This window comes from Microtus pennsylvanicus, chromosome 5 (genome assembly GCF_037038515.1).
Source record: "Microtus pennsylvanicus isolate mMicPen1 chromosome 5, mMicPen1.hap1, whole genome shotgun sequence".
Classification (NCBI taxonomy): domain Eukaryota; kingdom Metazoa; phylum Chordata; class Mammalia; order Rodentia; family Cricetidae; genus Microtus; species Microtus pennsylvanicus.
This window is the reverse complement of record NC_134583.1, coordinates 124321407-124338907: the sequence shown is the minus strand read 5'-3', so window position 1 is coordinate 124338907 and position 17501 is coordinate 124321407. Positions and strand designations below refer to the sequence as shown.

The following is a 17501-nucleotide window of genomic DNA, read 5'->3' as shown; positions in this document are numbered from 1 at the left end:
TGATGGACTTTTGGGGGAGAGGTACATTTGTATTCCTTTATTGTCACAGTTAAAGCTTTTATTATATTAAAGCATGTTTTCATTTCTCTTAGTCATAGATATATAATAAGGAAAATCTGTGTGGCCTTGGACAAGTCATTTTTTTTTTTGCAAAGTTTGAAGTGAGAATGTTGGTGTTTATTGATTTACATTTAATTATATTGTATGGCGGTGCCTCTTTCTTGGATATTAAGAGGAGAGTGGGAAGAATAAAGTGTACCTGCTTCTGAAAATAATTGAAGTTGTGGAAGGCTTGCAGGCATTGGTAGTATTTCTAATGTTGTCATGCTATTACAGAGTGTGGTACCAGAGGAAAGAATGAGAACCTGAAGTATTGAAGTGTTGATAAACAGTTTGACAGGTATTTGAGCTGGATCAGGTAGAGTTGCTACACATGGTTCAGGGGAAAATATTGGTCATAAAAATTTTGAAGTTAGAGCTTGTAAGGTAGGGCTTAGTGCTTTAAAGGCATTAGCTGTGCAAACCTAGCAACCTGAAGTCGAGTATCTGTTATCCACATAATGGAAGGAGACTCCACAGTTGTACTCTGACCCCCGTATTATGCCAAGGATGCATGCCCACAGGCATATCATGGCACACGATAAATAATAATAAAAATTAAGAATTTTGAAGTTAGTCTGAAACAGGGTTATTGATGAAATTTGGATTGATAGTGCGTTTTGCCAGGGCCCTTGGTGGTATGTAGTTGTCTGTCTCTCAGTCTGTGTCACTCTTGTAATATTTCATTGAATTAATGAGTCCTTTTATGGCCTGCTCATTGCTGTTTCTTTCACCCCAATAAAAGGCACAATTAGAAGTATTATCTCCATCCCTTCTGCATGCATGACATTTAACTCCTGCATCTTTAAGACAGCATAATGCAACACTAAGGGATAGATGTTGGATTAGCCAAACTCAGCCATGCAGGGAAATAAGGGAAAGCAAGACTTTATGCTCAAAATCAAGACGTTTTTCGAGACAGGGTTTCTCTGTGGTGGTTTTGGAGGCTGTCCTGAAACTAGCTCTTGTAGACCAGGCTGGCCTCGAACTCACAGAGATCCGCGTGTGCCACCACCGCCCGGCGTACCTGAAGACTTAAATAGGTTTTCTTTATGCAGAGGATGGTGTAATACTTTTAATTAACATTGTCATCACATTATTGGTATTTATTGGACATTTATGACAAACTTTTCTGATTATTCTAACATGCTTATTACTTCATTTGGAACCTCGACCAAGTAGGTGACTTTCCAGATGGTTACTGAAGGATCTTGTATTTGTGTTTTATGTTGGTGTGTTTTAGTTTTTCACTGCTTTGCTTGTACTGCAACAAGTGAAATTTATACATCTTCACTTGGGAGGAGGTTTTTATAATCAAAACTATTTTTGTGCTTTCTTTCCTCAGCTGACAGTGAAGACAGTACTGTATCAATACAAATAAAGTTAGAAAATGAAGGCAGTGATGAAGACATTGAAACCGATATACTCTATAGTCCACAGATGGCTTTAAAGCTAGCTTTAACGGAATGGTTGCAGGAGTTTGGCGTACCTCATCAATACAGCAGTGAGTTGGGCTGGAATGGGTGAGGTGGTGGTGCTGCTTAGAATTGAAGCTTAGTCGCATGCACGCTAGGCAAACAATCTGTCACTTAACTATATCCTAGCCCATCAGTTTTTATTTTATGTTTTACTTGGGATTATCTATTATTGCTGTGTATGAATGATTGTGTGGGTGGACATTTGCCTGTGAATGCAGATGCCAACCATCCACCTTGGGACTTTTCTTTTCAGTATGGTTTCATGTAACCCATGTGGGCCTCTAATTTGACAAGTAGCCAAAGATGAGCTTGAACTTCTAATCTTGCTGACTCCACTTCCTGAATTCTTGAAATACAGATTTGTGCCATCACACTGGCTTAGCCAGTTTCATAAGGAGATTGGATTACAGAGTTGAGTCACAAAGTGTACTGTCATGCCCCTTAACTTAGATCCATTAAGCAAAGTGTAATTGTGTTTGTTGTTACCTTTTAAAGCTACCTTGGAGCTTGCTGTTTAGTCAGGGATGTCACTGAACCTCTTCCTGATCCACCCACTTTTTTCCCACGTGTTGGATTTTAGGCATATGCTACTGTGTCCAGTTTTTATTGGTGGTGTTTGTTTGGAGTCAGTTTTTCTCTGTGTAGCTTTGGAACATGTTGGGGAACTCACTCTGTAGACCATGCTGCCTTCGAAATCACAGAGATCCGCCTGCCTCTGCCTACCAAGTTCTGGGATTAAATTCATGTACCACCATCACCCAGCCCATTTCTAGCTTCTTAAAAAATTGTGTAACTGGGGGCTGGAGAGATGGCTCAGAGGTTAAGAGCACTGACTGCTCTTCCAGAGGAACCGAGTTCAATTCCCAGCAACCACATGGTGGCTCACAGCCATCTATAATGAGATATGGTGCCCTCTTCTGGCATATAAGCATACATGGAAGGAATGTTGTACACATAATAAATAAATAAATCTTTAAAAAAAAAAGAGTACTTCCTGCTTTTTCAGAGGTCCTTCAGATTCCTACATACAGGCCAACTCAACAGTCATTTGTAATTCCAATTTGAGGAGATCTAATGCTCTTTTCTTGCCTCTAAGGGCATCGGGCATATCTGTGGTACACACATACATACATGTGGCCTACAGGCTATGGATCCCCTTGGAGCTACAACCATGGATAGTTGTCAGCAGCCTGATGTGGGTGCTGGAAATGAGCTCGGGTTCTCTGCAAGAACAGTATACACTTTTGTTCTGTGACAGGGTCTCTGTTTGCAGCCTTGACTTTCTTGGAAACTCAGCGGCCATGACCTCAGGTTGATCTTACCTCTGCCTTCTAAGTGCTAGGATTAAAGGTGTGTGCCACCACTCCTGACCACAGCATTCAGAAGGGTGTGCCATCAAGCCCAGTTTTCAAGTTATCTTTAACTAAATTTATTGATTTATTGTATGTACATACAGGCAGGTACGTACCACAGCACAGCTTTGAAGAGTCAGTTCTTTCCATGTCAGTTCCAGGGATCAAACTCAGGTCATCGGGCTTGGTGGCAAGTTTCTTAACCTTTTGAGCTGTCTCCCTGGCCTGGGGGGGGGGGTATTTCTTAAAGTCTAGTAAGCCTAATTAGTTCTGTTTTTAATTTTGATTGCTTTTGTTTCTCCTTTTTCCCCTTGATAGGTAGGCAGGTCGCACACAGTGGAGCTAAGGCAAGTGTAGTTGACGGGACTCCTCTAGTGGCAGCACCCTCTTTAAATGCCACGACCGTAGTTACGACAGTTTACCAGGAGCCCATTATGAGCCAGGGAGCAGCTCTGAGTGGTGAGCCTTCAGCTCTGACCAAGGAAGAAGAAAAGAAACAGCCAGATGAAGAACCCATGGATATGGTAGTAGAAAAGCAAGAAGAACCAGAACACAAGAATGACAATCAAATACTAACTGAAATTGTTGAAGCTAAAATGGCGGAGGAATTGAAACCAATGGACACCGATAAGGAAAGCATAGCTGAATCCAAATCCCCAGAGATGTCTATGCAAGAAGATTGCATTAGCGATATTGCTCCTATGCAGACTGATGAACAAACAAACAAGGAGCAGTTTGTGCCTGGTCCAAATGAAAAGCCTTTGTACACTGCAGAACCAGTGACTCTAGAGGACTTACAGTTACTTGCTGATCTCTTCTATCTTCCTTATGAACATGGACCCAAAGGAGCACAGATGTTACGGGAATTTCAGTGGCTTCGAGCAAACAGTAGCGTTGTCAGTGTCAATTGCAAAGGGAAAGACTCTGAAAAAGTGAGTATGCTTGTTGCACTCACTGGCTCCTCACAGTGAGACCAGATGCTCAGGGATTTCTTTACAATGCCTGTAAAACACTTGAAAGGGATTGTTTTTGTTTGCTTGCTTGCTTTTGGTTTTTGAAGACAGGGTTTCTCTGTGTAGGCTTGGCTGTTTTAGAACTCTCTCTCTGTAGAGCAGGCTGGCCTGGAACTCACAGAGATTTGCCTGCCTCTGCCTCCTGAATGCTGGGATTAAAGGGGTCTGCCACCGGTGCCTGGCTTTAAGGTTTATTTGTAGTTGAATGTAGGTGTGTGTGTCTGTGTCAGTCTGTGTTCACATGTGGGAACCTGCATTCAGGTTCCCACAAAGACCAGAGCCATTTGGCCTTTTACAGCTAGAGTTAGAAGCAGTTGTGAGCCACCTGGTGTGGGTTGGTAGGTTTGAGACAGATTCTCCATATATTGTGAGCTGGAGGTAGTCATTTTGGCTCAGCTCCCCCAAGTGTTGGGATTGTGGAAGCCCCTCCCCTGCAACAAAAGAAGCATCCAGGGGGCTGGAGAGATGGCTCAGGTTAAGAGCATTGCCTGCTCTTCCAGAGGTCCTGAGTTCAATTCCCAGCAACTACATGGTGGCTCACAACCATCTGTAATGAGGTCTGGTGCCCTCTTCTGGCCTGCAGGCATACACACAAACAGAATATTGTATAATAAATAAATAAATAAATAAATAAATAAATAAATATTAAAAATAAGGAAGCATCCATATATGTCTGGTGTGGTGGTTCTTGTGCTTAAATAATGGAAGCAGAGGATCCCAGAGTTCAGGGCTGTTCTCCACTATATCTTTAGTTTGATCAGCCTGGGTTATAAGCAGGAGACCCTGCCTCCCGCCCCCCAAAAAAAGTAACCAAGTTTAGTTTCTTCCTTTTCTCCCCTCAGCCATGAGGAAATTACTTTTATTTCATATGTAGGAGTGTTTTGCTTGAATGTGTGTATGTGCACCACATTTACGCCTGGTGCCTGAGGCCAGAAGAGGGCATCGCATCCGGGTGTTTGGGAGGCTACTTTGTGGGTGCTGGGCAAAAATTTGAGTCCCCTGCAAGAGTAGCAGGTGTACTAAACTGCTGAGCATCTCTCCACGTTTGTGATTCTTAAATGAAATACTGTAACTGGTGTAAAACACATTTTAGAATGTGTTCTATAAAATAAATGGGAAATTTTCTACGTCTGGCACCTTCACCTTCACAGTTTGACTTTCTTGTTAGAAATGGAGGGAAGTTGCTGGGCAGCAGTGGTGGCGCACACCTTTATTTATTTATTTATTTTTAAAGATGCTTGAGAGAGGAACTTGCTTCTGCTCTTTATTTATTTATTTATTCATTTATTTATTATGTATACAATATTCTGTCTGTATGCCTGAAGGCCAGAAGAGGGCGCCAGACCTCTTTACAGATGGTTGTGAGCCACCATGTGGTTGCTGGGAATTGAACTCAGGACCTTTGGAAGAGCAGGCAATGCTCTTAACCACTGAGCCATCTCTCCAGCCCCTGGCGCACACCTTTAATCCCAGCACTCAGGAGCCAGAAGCAGGCGGATCTCTGTGAGTTTAAGGCCAGACAGGTCTACATAGTAAGTTCCAGGACAGCAGGACTGTTTATCAGAGAAATCCTGCCTCAAAAAAACCACAAAAAAAGAAAAGAAAAGAAAAGAAATAGAGGAAAGTCTATTTTAGATATTTTCTGTCAGTTCAGCGAGATAAGCTCATCGTTCACTTAGTGTTTAAGCAAGTGATTCACTAATGTTTAAGATAAATTCGTGTGCCTGATAAACGGCTAAGTTTGTAACTCTTAGATTATTTTTGTTAAATTTAAAATCATTGCTTCCTTTTTTAAAATCCCGTATAGATTGAAGAGTGGCGGTCACGAGCAGCCAAGTTTGAAGAGATGTGTGCACTAGTGATGGGGATGTTCACTCGGCTCTCCAATTGTGCCAACAGGACAATCCTGTATGACATGTACTCCTATGTCTGGGATATCAAGAGTATAATGTCTATGGTGAAGTCTTTTGTGCAGTGGTTAGGTAGGTGCAGCAGCAATGATCCTATCTCCTCATTCTTATATATTATACTTAAAAAAATTATCCCACAGGGAGAAAACCATTTAGGGAATTGGCAAATTTCCATGTATTTTATTTCTTAGATTTTTCTTAAAGATGAACATAGTTGAAAAACTTGAAAGTTTTAGTAATTTTGTTGAGCATGTTAGTTTTTCTCCCTTGGGCTAATTCCATAAATACCTTGAAAATATGTTAGAAAGTGCTGACTTTAACGTGCTCTGACTGAATGCTTCCTGGATGGAACCCCGAGTCCTTCATTGACCTGATTTGGAGATGAGACTCTATGAGATGTGACGCTGTAAGCTTTCTGCTGCTTGCTGTGTCTTGGTAACATTAGTGCTGTGTTTATTAGAACTAGTGCTGCAACTCCCCCAGGGGCCTGGAAAGAGGAAGCCGTCCTCCCAGCCCTGTGCGCATGCGAGCTTTAGTGGAAGGCTATTCTGGTGCTACTTGGTATAACTTCATGTGGCTGTTTCTTTATTCCTCTACCAAGTAATCGATTTTAGCATGAAATGGAAATTACAGTCCCCTATAAGCTCTTGCTTGGTTCAGTGGACTTTTGTGTGCTTCCTCCCCCCTCCCCCCTTTTTTTTTTCTCTTCTTTTTGGAAATTCTCAAACTTGGTTTAAAAAAAAAAAGCACCAGCATGGCCAAGTTTCTCCAGGAATCTCATTTCATTTGCAGGTTTTCAGTGCAATGGACTCACAGCACACAGCAGGCAGCAAAGCTAACTGATGTGTCAGTTTTCATAGTAGTCAGAAATACTGTGACGGGGTTTCACGATCTGAGTGTGAAATAGATGGTCTGAAACACAGTCAGCCCTGAGTAGTTAGATTTGTAATTCTCCACCCATATGCCTTTGGGCTCCTAAATATTTAAAAAAGGAAGAATCTCTGATAATTGATTTAGAAACTATGATAATTTCCTCTGTGGTCCTGCGTATTAGCACGGCAGGCTTGATGGAAGGTTCTGTCTAGGATTCTATCTAGCTGGGAGCAGTCTCTTTAGGCTCCTGGGGAAGATGTGGGGAGATCTCTGTATTGACTGTTGAATGACAGCACTTGCCTTCCAGGCTTGTTGCCAGGGAGTTATTTAATCCTTACAGGGATTTGCGTTTTAAGAATCTAAGGCCCGTAGGTATTTTGAGCCTGAAATGCAGATTAGTGAGCTTGAGGATAAATCACTTAAAATATTAAATTTGAGGGTTTAATCCTCAGTGTGACTTCCCCATTCAAGAATTACTGAAAGTTAAAATTTTATTATATCCAGTATTACTTCTTTCTCTTCTCATGCTATCTTTGCCTGAGTAATTTTTCCAGTTGGTACAGTATCAACGCCAGAGCATTGTAATTTTAAATAACTACCATCACCAGGAGGTGACACATGCCTTTAATCCTAGCACTTAGGGAAGCAGAGGCAAGAGGATCTCTGTGAGTTTGAGGCCAGCCTGGTTTACAGAGTGAGTTCCAGGACAGGCTCCAAAGCTACAGAGAAAAACCAAAAGAAAATTTAAATAACCACCACCACATCCGAGTAGGTGTACAGTGCCCGTGACAGGGAGAGTGTCTTCGTGACCAATCTCGGGCTCATGTCTAGAGTCCTTTGTTTTTTTCCTCCTCCAGTCCAGCTGGCATTCAGTCCTTTAAAGAATGTGGCTATGCAGTACTTTTGATTACTAACGACTTCTATTATCTTCTTCCCCATTGTGTACAGATGGGAGAATCCTCAGCACAAGTGTCTACTGCTATTGGATGGACAGCGGCAGATGTTCACAGCGCGTCATGATTAATTAGTTTAAGTTGAAAGGCTGTGTCTGTGAGGTAGCTCAGGTAGAATAAACTAGGGCAGTAGACATGAACTGAAGTCACGTTTGCGCAGCGTCTGAGGCATTAACCATGTTTTCATTTACACAGCTCTTCGTACATGCAGCTTTTTACTGTACTAGTTGGAAGTGCTAGTTATGTTGGAGTCTCAAAGTGGAGGGTAGGGGAAATTGGCTGAAATTCAAGTTTGTGAAGTGTAGTAGTTTTGTTTTTGTTTGTTTTCTTTTTCTACAGTGTAAATCACTGAATTATGGAATGGGGCAATCTCTTGTAGTCTAAATTTTGACCCATTTCATGCTTATTTTACAAATACTACATTTTATAGGTTTGTGTTTGTTTTTTCTTGCTTTTTTTGTTTTTTAATTTTTTTAAATTACCCTACCCTTAAAACATAACAAACCCAGACATGATCTCTTAATGGGCTGAATTGTCAACAAAAAATTTGGTTTGCTTTGGGACTGTCTGACTAGCACACTGTGTCTTGTACTGATGAGACTGTTGACTTGAGCAGGAGGTAGAACGCTGTCTTCCAATGGAACAGAACTGTATTGCGCTGCTAATATCTTGTCAGAAAACCAGGCAGGCTGCTTCCGGTTGGTTCCAAAACATTTGCTTTTCGTTGTCTCTTGGTTGTTGGCTTTATTGCTTGTGAGGTCGGTTAGTGTTAACCTTAAAACTGACACCTGGGCCTCAAAGCCTGCTGCCTGATACACATGTTCATCACATTGCAAAAGTCATAGCAGGGTTAGAAGACTATATACTGTCACACTTTTAAGAAAAGTGTGTTTTTAGCTCTGGACAAATTAGGAAAAGTAATTGGCTCTCTCTTGTTCTCAGAGCTTGGCAGAATGGTATTCTAACTGGCCATGTCTAAATTTAAATTGTCCTTGTTCATGAAAACCAAATTTTTCATTGTTTTGTTTTTGTCCACAGTATTCTGCTGACCTTAAGTTTTCTGACAAGATTAACTCCCCTTTCCCTTTCCTTACCCTTCCCAAAATGTAAAATGTGACTTCAGACAGGTTTAATTCAGTTCCTTCATGGGCTGTGATAATAAAATGTCTCTATCTCATTCACTTCAGTTTATAGTTAGAGAATTTCATGATAGATAAGCAGCTGTTTGATTTATTGCTGTGTGTGTGGAATATAGAAAGTTTGCTGGGTAATCTCATTATTCCTTCCAATAATTAAAGCTTAGAACTGATTGTAGTGGTTTCCATTAATCAGAGGAAGGAATAGAAGTATTGAAATGCCGTTATAAATTTAAAAATAGTTATTATCACAGCCTTGCCTTGAAACCCTGGATTAGTACTTCTAGAGAGCTGTTTCCAGTGTATGTTAGTTTGTTGGACATTTGAGACTTCAGGAAATCCCCTTTCTCGTAACGTTCTCCGCTTGGATCTGATCTCAACAGGGTGTCGTAGTCATTCTTCAGCACAGTTCTTAATTGGAGACCAAGAACCCTGGGCCTTTAGAGGTGGTCTAGCAGGAGAGTTCCAGGTATCAATATGAATTCACAACTGAATTGACATTTTTCTTTGTTTTATGAGAAACCTTATGTTGCGCATCAGATGGCTGGAAGGATTGGTCTGCCGAAGGCTTTCTAGTCCCAAATTCAATTTAGTTACATAGCTGGATTTTAAATCAAATTTTCCTCCTCTTTCACAGTAATTTCTGAAGGAGATGCTGTCAATCCCCCCGCGCCTGCGAAGCGCAGCGGCTCTAGGTATACACTTCACATTGTTTCTTTGCAGGTCGCACAGCATTTAAATCTGCGCCCGCAATGCACAATGCGCGCATGCTTGTCTGCCAGTGGAAACTCCATGAGCAAAAAAGATGGCTTATTATGCAAGTAGATAGTAAAGGGTTTAAAGGGCAGTTTCTTGGTTCCTTAATAAATACAATACCCTTTAAAAGTAAGAAATAAAAAACTCTGCTGGTGACAGTCTGAACAGACTGTGAAGGGTTCTTGCTGCTAGATTTGTTCATGGACTTTTCCGGTGCTCTACTTTTCTCCCCCCAACAGGTGCTCTGCTGCGCACAGCAAACTGAAGCGCATTGCTTTGGGGATAAAGCGTCTCCTGGACAGATAACCCTCTTCAGACCAAACCTCTCCTCCTCACAGTCTGTTCTGCCATCTTGTAGTAGAAGGATGGTTCATTTAAGATTGGTTTTTAAAACAAATATTTATATCATAATTGGAGTAGTTTTTTGTTTTTATTATAAAATTAAATTTCTATTATTATACCATTAAAGCTGTGAGTCAGTTTGGGTAATTTCTATTCTGAAACACCCCTTCCCCAGGAAAGAGGTATTATATTAGTAAAGTGTAGTACGCCCCTCTTCTTTAGGTCTGCCTGCAGTAGCCAGTTAATGTTAAGTTGGTAATCTGCAGTGCACACTCATTGAAAGAAATGGATGTATTCTCAAAACTAATCTGTCGCCCTTTTTTTCCTTCCTACAGCGTTTGTTGCCAATTGATGGAGCAAATGATCTCTTTTTTCAACCACCCCCACTGACTCCTACCTCCAAAGTTTATACTATCAGACCTTATTTTCCTAAAGACGAGGTAATTTTCTGTCAACTTGGTATATGGTTAAGTGTTCTCACAGCTTTCCTTTCAACTAGATGGTTGCAAGAACTAGATGGTTGCTTCTGTGTCTTAAGCTACTCTTCATTTAGTTGTGTACTTATGGATTCAGGGATCAGACTTGGAGCCATCACTGATAGCCTTGGGTTAATCAGCCATCCAGAATCCCAAGAAAGCCTGGTGTGGAAGGCAGAGGCAGGTGGATCTCTGGTTTTGAGGCCCACTTGGTCTACAAAGTGTGTTCCAGGCCATCCAAAGCTACATGGTGTGACCCTGTCTTAAAAAAAAAAAGAAAAGGAAAAACAAAGGATAACTTTATTTTGCTTCATGGTTTCAATTTGTGGCAGCCAGCTCCATGACTGTATGTCATTACATCATGGTGCAATGGCAGAACAGAGTAAAACAAAGCTGCTTACCTTACAGTCAGTTAAACTGTACCCTTAGCAGTATGCCCTAAATTTGTCTAACAGGGCCTCGTAGGTCTTCCACTACCTTCCAGAGGCCTGTCCGTTGAATACCAAGCTTTAGGTGGATGGCCCTTTGGGGGCGGGAGTGGGAATTCCAGATCAGAATTGTAACTAAACCCCGAGCTCTTAAAATACCAGCCTGAAATTGAAGAAGTTAGCTAAAACACTGAACCCTAGAGGTGTAAATTCAGTAAAAATTTCAAGAGGAGCCTAAGGCATTTTACCTCCTTTAGGTTGTTTTTTTTTTTTAAGATTTATTTACTTTTTATGTATGTATACAGCATTCTGCCTGTATGTCTGCAGACCAGAAGAAGATCTTATTATAGATGGTTGTGAGACACCATGAGGTTGCTGGGAATTGAGTTCAGTGCCTCTAGAAGAGTAGCCAGTGCTCTTAACCTCTGACCATCTCTCCAGCCTCTCTTTTAGAACTTTTGAGCTGAGTCCTTTAATCTTCCCTTTAAACACTCAAACTGAAGGCTAGGTATGATGGCCTGTACCTTTATCCAGTACCTGGGAGGTAGAGGCAGGCAGATCTCTGAATCAAAGCAGCTAGAGCTACACAGTAAGACCCTGTTTGTTTGTTTGCTTGTTTGTTTGTTTTGATGGGGTTTGGACCAGAGAGATGGCTCGATAGTTAAGCACACATACTATTACAGAGAATTAGAGATCAGTTCCCAGCACCCAGATGGCAACTCACAACTGCTGGTAACTGCAGTTCCAGGGGATCCAGAGCTGCCTTTTGATCCATGAGCTCCTGCACATATATACCACAATATGTGGTGCATGTATTCGCTTGTGCAGGCAAATACACATACATACACATTAATAAAATTTTAAATCTTTTTTTAAATTAATTAATTTATACAGTATCCTGCCTGTAGGCCAGAAGAGGGCACCAGATCTCATTATAGGTGCTTGTGAGCCACCATGTGGTTGCTGTGAATTGAACTCAGGACCTCTGGAAGAGCAGTCGGTGCTCTTAACCACTGAGCCATCTCTCCAGCCCCCTTAAATCTTTTTTTAAAAAAGTATTTATTTATTATGTATACAGTATTCTGTCTTCATGTATGCCTGCAGGCTAGAAGAGGGCATCAGACCTCATTACAGATGGTTGTGAGCCACCATGTGGTTGCTGGGATTTAAACTCAGGACCTTTGAAAGAGCAGGCAATGCTCTTAACCACTGAGCCATCTCTCCAGCCCTAAAATTTTAAATCTTTATGAAAATTAAATGAGGGTTAGAGATAGGTACATAGCGAGCGTTCATTGCCTAACACATACAATGCCCTGGGTTCAATCCCTAGTATTTGAGGGAGGCAGAGAAGTATCCATTTAAAAAGTCAAATGACAGGTGTGTTTTGGTGGCTCAAGGTTGTAATTCTACTGCTCAAGAAGTTGAGACGGAAAAATCGCTGCAAGTTCAAGGCAAGCTTGAGCCATAGTGAGTTCTAGAACAACGTGAGGCTATGGTGTGAGACCTGACTAAAAAACAGTGTGTCTTAATTATGTGTTATCCTTGACTGATTTTCTCTTATGTATCTTTAATTTTCTGTAGTGAATTATTGGCTGTTGATAGTCAGCTATTTAAAGAAAGCAGGCAACTCTGTTTAAAGACAATAACGTGTAAAAGCTTCGTGGAAGTATTATTAGAAAAAGTGTAAGATTAGTAGGTCCTGTGGCCCTCTAGTTTCATCCCAGAACTTGAGTCTAAAGCCAGAGGATCTTGTCCAGGCTAGCTTGGGTTGTGTAGCAAGACCCTATCCTCAAAAAAAAAAAAAAAAAAAAAAAAGATTAAGAGATTCTTTAAAAGTTTACTGGCTTTTGGATGTGGAGCCACAATTTACTTTCAAAACCCATCCAGACTGGAGAGATGACTCAGTGGTTAAGAGCTCAGCCATCCTCTTTTCAAAGGAGGACCAAAAATCAATTCCCAGCACCCCCTCTCCAGATAACTCACAGTTGCCTCTAACTAGCTCCCTGGGGCTCAGGTGCCCAGAGCACCTGCCTTTAAATGCGCATGTCCTACACATGGGCAAGTAGACACAGGTTTGGTTTTTTGAGACAGGGTTTCTCTGTGTAACTTTGGCGCTTGTCCTGGAACTAGCTCTTTTAGACCAGGTTGGTTTTGAACTCACAGAGATCTGCCTGCCTCTGCCTCCCAAATGTTGGGATTAAAGGCATGCCACCACTACCTGGCGTGGACAAGTATACACAGTTTTGAAAATAATAAAAATTAAAGTTTTTTAGCAAACGTTTTCAGTCTTTATTAATTGCATTGCTGCAATTAATAAATTTATTTTATTTATTTATTGCTAGGTATCAAATGTAGTACCTTGCATATGCTAGGTGAGTGTTATACCACTGAGCTACATGCCCATTTCAATAATACTTAATAAAACAAAAGTAATTTTCTAGCCAGGTGGGGGTGGTCAATGCAGGGGCAGTCGGACCTCTTGAGTTTGAGGCCAGCCTAGTCTGCACAGTGAGTTCCAGTATAGCCACGATGACACAGAGAAACCCTCCTTTGCAAAAAACCAAAACAAAAGGTGATCCTCCTATCCCCAGGTGATGATTCTGATAAGCCAGATCATACATATTCCCCCCACCCAGACTTGTAATTCTTTTTCTCAGACAGTTGGTTTATTATCCATAGTTGTCTCAAACTCAGTATGCTGCCTATTAATCAACCTGGCTTTTAACCTGCAATCCTCCTGCGCCTGCTTCCTCTGTACCACCACACATGGCTGTTTTTATATTCATTCTTTTGACATTTGTTTTGGTGTGTTGCCTAACTAGATTATGTTTTCAGGCTTCCGTGTACAAGATTTGCAGAGAAATGTATGATGATGGAGTGGGCTTACCTTTTCAGAGCCAGCCGGACCTCATTGGAGACAAGTATGTGATGTTTTGATGTTTGATACAACAGGTTAAGGGTAGGTGTTGGCTGGCAGGCTATTTTAAGTCACAGTTTAGTCCTAGTTAAATCTAAAAAATGAATGTAAGTGAATGTACATGTCTATCTTCAGTTTCTTTTATCGAAAAGGTAGTTTTCATAGACTAAGTACATTGGACCTGCTGGGTGGTGGTGGCATGTGCCTTTCATACCAACACTTGGGAGGCAGAGGTAGGTGAGTCTCAGAGTTCGAGACCGGCCTGGTCTACAGAGTGAGTTTCAGGACAGCCAGGGCTACACAGGGAAAAACTGTCTGAGAAAAAAAGAAACAAAAAAACTTTGGACCTTGAATCAGTGAATTGTGAATTTTTTGTTAATACTTTACAAGCTTACCCTGACTTTGTTTCCTCCAATCAGGTTAGTAGGAGGGCTGCTTTCCCTCAGCCTGGATTACTGCTTCGTCCTAGAAGATGAAGATGGCATTTGTGGTTATGCCTTAGGCACTGTAGATGTGACCCCCTTCATTAAAAAATGCAAAATATCCTGGATTCCCTTCATGCAGGAGAAGTACACCAAGCCGAATGGTGACAAAGAGCTCTCAGAGGCTGAGGTAATACAATGGTTTTATATTATGATAATTTTTAGAAATTAAAGTGTAAAAATTGGCAGGTATGGTGACACACATCTCTCAGCACTAAGGAAGCAGAGACAGGTTTGAGGCCAGCCTGGTCAACGTAATGAGTTTCACACCAGTGAGAAATTACGACTTAAAACAGTTAAAAGTGTACAGTGCTTTTTTTTTCTTTGTCTTTTCTCTCTCTCTCTCTATCTCTCTCTCTCTCTCTCTCTCTCTCTTTCTTTTATCTTCCTTCCTTCCTTCCTTCCTTCCTTCCTTCCTTCCTTCCTTCCTTCCTTCCTTCCTTCCTTTCTTCCTTTTGGAAAACTCAGGTGTACCAGGCTAGCCTCGGCTATCTGTGTACTGAGATTAAAAGTGTGTGCCACCACAGCCAGCTTGCAGTGCTTTCTTAACTAACTTTATTTACTTTTTTTTATTCTGATTAGGATTAAATTTATGGCCTTGGGTGAACTAACATGCTTTATTTAGTGTGATGTACTCACAGTTATAATCTTGGTACTTGTTTTAAATTTTTGTTTTGTCTTTTGTTTTTTTGAGACTTTTTTTAATTTTTATTGAGCTCTACATTTTTCTCTGCTCCCCTCCCTGCCTCTCTCCTCCCCCTTTCAACCCTCCCCCAAGGTCCTCGTGCTCCGAGTTTACTCAGGAGATCTTGTCTTTTTCTATTTTCTACTTCTCATGTATGTTAGCTCTATGTATGTCTCTTGGGTCCTCATTGTTGTCTAGGTTCTCTGGGATTGTGGTTTGTAAGCTGGCTTTCTTTGCTTTATGTTTAAAAAAACCACCTATGTTTAAAAAAAAACCATACGATAATTGTCTTTTTTGTGTCTGGCTTACCTCATTCAAATAATGTTTTCTAGCTTCATCCATTTTCCTGCAAAATTCCAGCTGTCGTTATTTTTTTCTGCTGTGTAGTACTCCATTGTGTAAATGTACCACATTTTCCTTATCCATTCTTCTGTCAAGGGGCATTTAGGTTGTTTGCAGATTCTGGCGATGACAAAGCTGCTATGAACATAGTTGAGCACTTGTCCTTGTGGCACGATTGAGCATCCTTTGGATATATACCCAAAAGTAGTATTACTGGGTCTTGAGGAAGGTTGTTTCCTAATTTTCTGAGGCATCGCCACACTGACATCCAAAGGGGTTGTACCAGCTTGCATTTCCACCAGCAATGCAGAAGTGCTCCCTTTTCCCACAACCTCTCCAGCATAAGTTGTCATCAGTATTTTTGATCTTGGCCATTCTTACAGGTATAAGATGGAATCTCAGAGTTGTTTTGATTTGCATTTCTCTGATGACTAAGGATGTTGAACATTTCCTTAAGTGTCTTTCAGCTATTTTAGAATCCTCTGTTGAGAATTCTCTGTGTAGGTCTGTACTCCATTTTTTTATTGGATTATGTGTCCTTTTGGTGTCCAATTTCTTGAGTTCTTTGTATATTTTGGAGATTAGACTTCTGTCTGATGTGGGGTTAGTGAAGATCTTTTCCCATTCTGTAGGCTGTTGTTTTGTCTCGTTGACCATGTCCTTTGCTTTACAGAAGCTTTTCAGATTCAGGAGGTCCCATTTATTAATTGTTTCTCTCAGTGTCTGTGCTGCTGGGGTTCTATTTAGGAAGTGGTTCCCTGTGCCAGTGTGTTCAAGTGTACTTCCCGTTTTCTCTTCTATAAGGTGGCTGGCTTTATGTTGAGGTCTTTGATCCATTTGGACTTGAGTTTTGTGCATGGTGATAGATATGGGTCTATTTTCATTCTTCTACATGTTGATATCCAGTTATACCAGCACCATTTGTTAAATATGCTTTCTTTTTTCCGTTTGATGTTCTTTGTAAAAAATCAGGTGTTCGAAGGTGTGTGGATTAATATCCAGGTCTTCAATTTGGTTCCATTGTTCCTTCTGTCAGTTTTTATGCCAATACCAGACTGTTGATATCCGGGTCTTCGATTCTGTTCCATTGATTCTCCTGTCTGTTCTTATGCCAATACCAGGCTGTTTTCAGTATTACTGAAAGTCTTTATGAGTTGTAGAAGTTCCTTGGTAGAATTTTTAGGGTGAGACATTCATTGTTTCTTTGTGTAACATCCCTGGTTGTCCTGGAAATTGCTTTGTTAGATCAGGCTGGCATCAGACTCTCAGAGTTCCACCTGCCTCTGCCTCCCAAGTGCTAGGATTAAAGGTGTGTGCCACCACCACTTGGCTTGTTTTAATTTTTTAAAAGTTTATGTGTGTGGGTGTCTTTTCTGCATTTATGTCTGTGCACCTGAAGTTACATATATATGGCTGTGTGCTGTGACGTGTGTGCTGGGGATCCTCTGGAAGGGAACAGGAACCTTTAACTGCTGAGCCATCTTTCCAGCACTTCTGGGGCTTTTTTGTTTGTTTGTTTGTTTTTTGAGACAGGATCCTATTAATCAAGGCTGTCCTCGAATGCAAAGCTGGCCTTGGACTCCTGTTCCTCCTTCCGCCTCCCAAATGTTAAGATCATAGGTAAGAGCCACCACTTGGTAGCTGCTTGTCTTTTTTAACTGTCTTAATTCAGTTTATTTTTCCTCTGTAACAATCCTGTGTGGTGGCCACAACTGCAGCCTGAGTCTCTTGAGTGGAGAATTTAGTTTGAATTTTCACAGGATGGTTGGGCAGTTCATGATAGGGAGATTTGATGAATACAGTCTCTTTCTGGAGGTTGGGGGCATCAGACAGCAATAAGCCTAGACAAAGTTGCCCTGGGTAGCAGTACGGCCTCTGGTTGGTTTGTAGTCATCGTCAGTACTGGCTGTTGGCAGCAGCTTCTAGAGCATAGAAGCAGTGACGATGCCAGTGCCTGTGGGGTCAGAGAACCCTGTCACCTTGCATGGCACAATCTGGGACAGTCTTGTGCCCCCTGTAGCCTCTCTACACAAGGATAGTAGAAAGCTTGACAAGGTAACAGCCCCTTGGATAGCAATAGCTACCTCCCTAGAGTGCTTATCATTAGACCAACAGGACTGGAGTGAGTCCCCATTAGTTACACAAGCCCTAAGCCTGGTCTGCTTGGCCCAGATCTGCTTTCATACTGGCAGAAACAAGCGAAAAACAAAAAATAAAAAACTTCATCCTTAAAGGGATGCTCCCAGGAAAAAATAATCT

At 41.3% G+C, this 17501-nt stretch overlaps 1 protein-coding gene across 1 annotated transcript in view; it reads left to right on the top strand.

Moving 5' to 3' along the window:
* The window catches only part of Oga (O-GlcNAcase), a 39974-nt gene that overhangs the window by 15506 nt on the left and 6967 nt on the right, over positions 1-17501 (top strand). Inside the window, exons 8-14 of the mRNA XM_075974258.1 lie at positions 1445-1603; positions 3248-3861; positions 5750-5924; positions 9198-9283; positions 10248-10352; positions 13652-13737; positions 14153-14345. Of these exons, the coding sequence (XP_075830373.1) occupies positions 1445-1603; positions 3248-3861; positions 5750-5924; positions 9198-9283; positions 10248-10352; positions 13652-13737; positions 14153-14345 (1418 nt within the window). The remainder of the gene's footprint in view (positions 1-1444; positions 1604-3247; positions 3862-5749; positions 5925-9197; positions 9284-10247; positions 10353-13651; positions 13738-14152; positions 14346-17501) is intronic.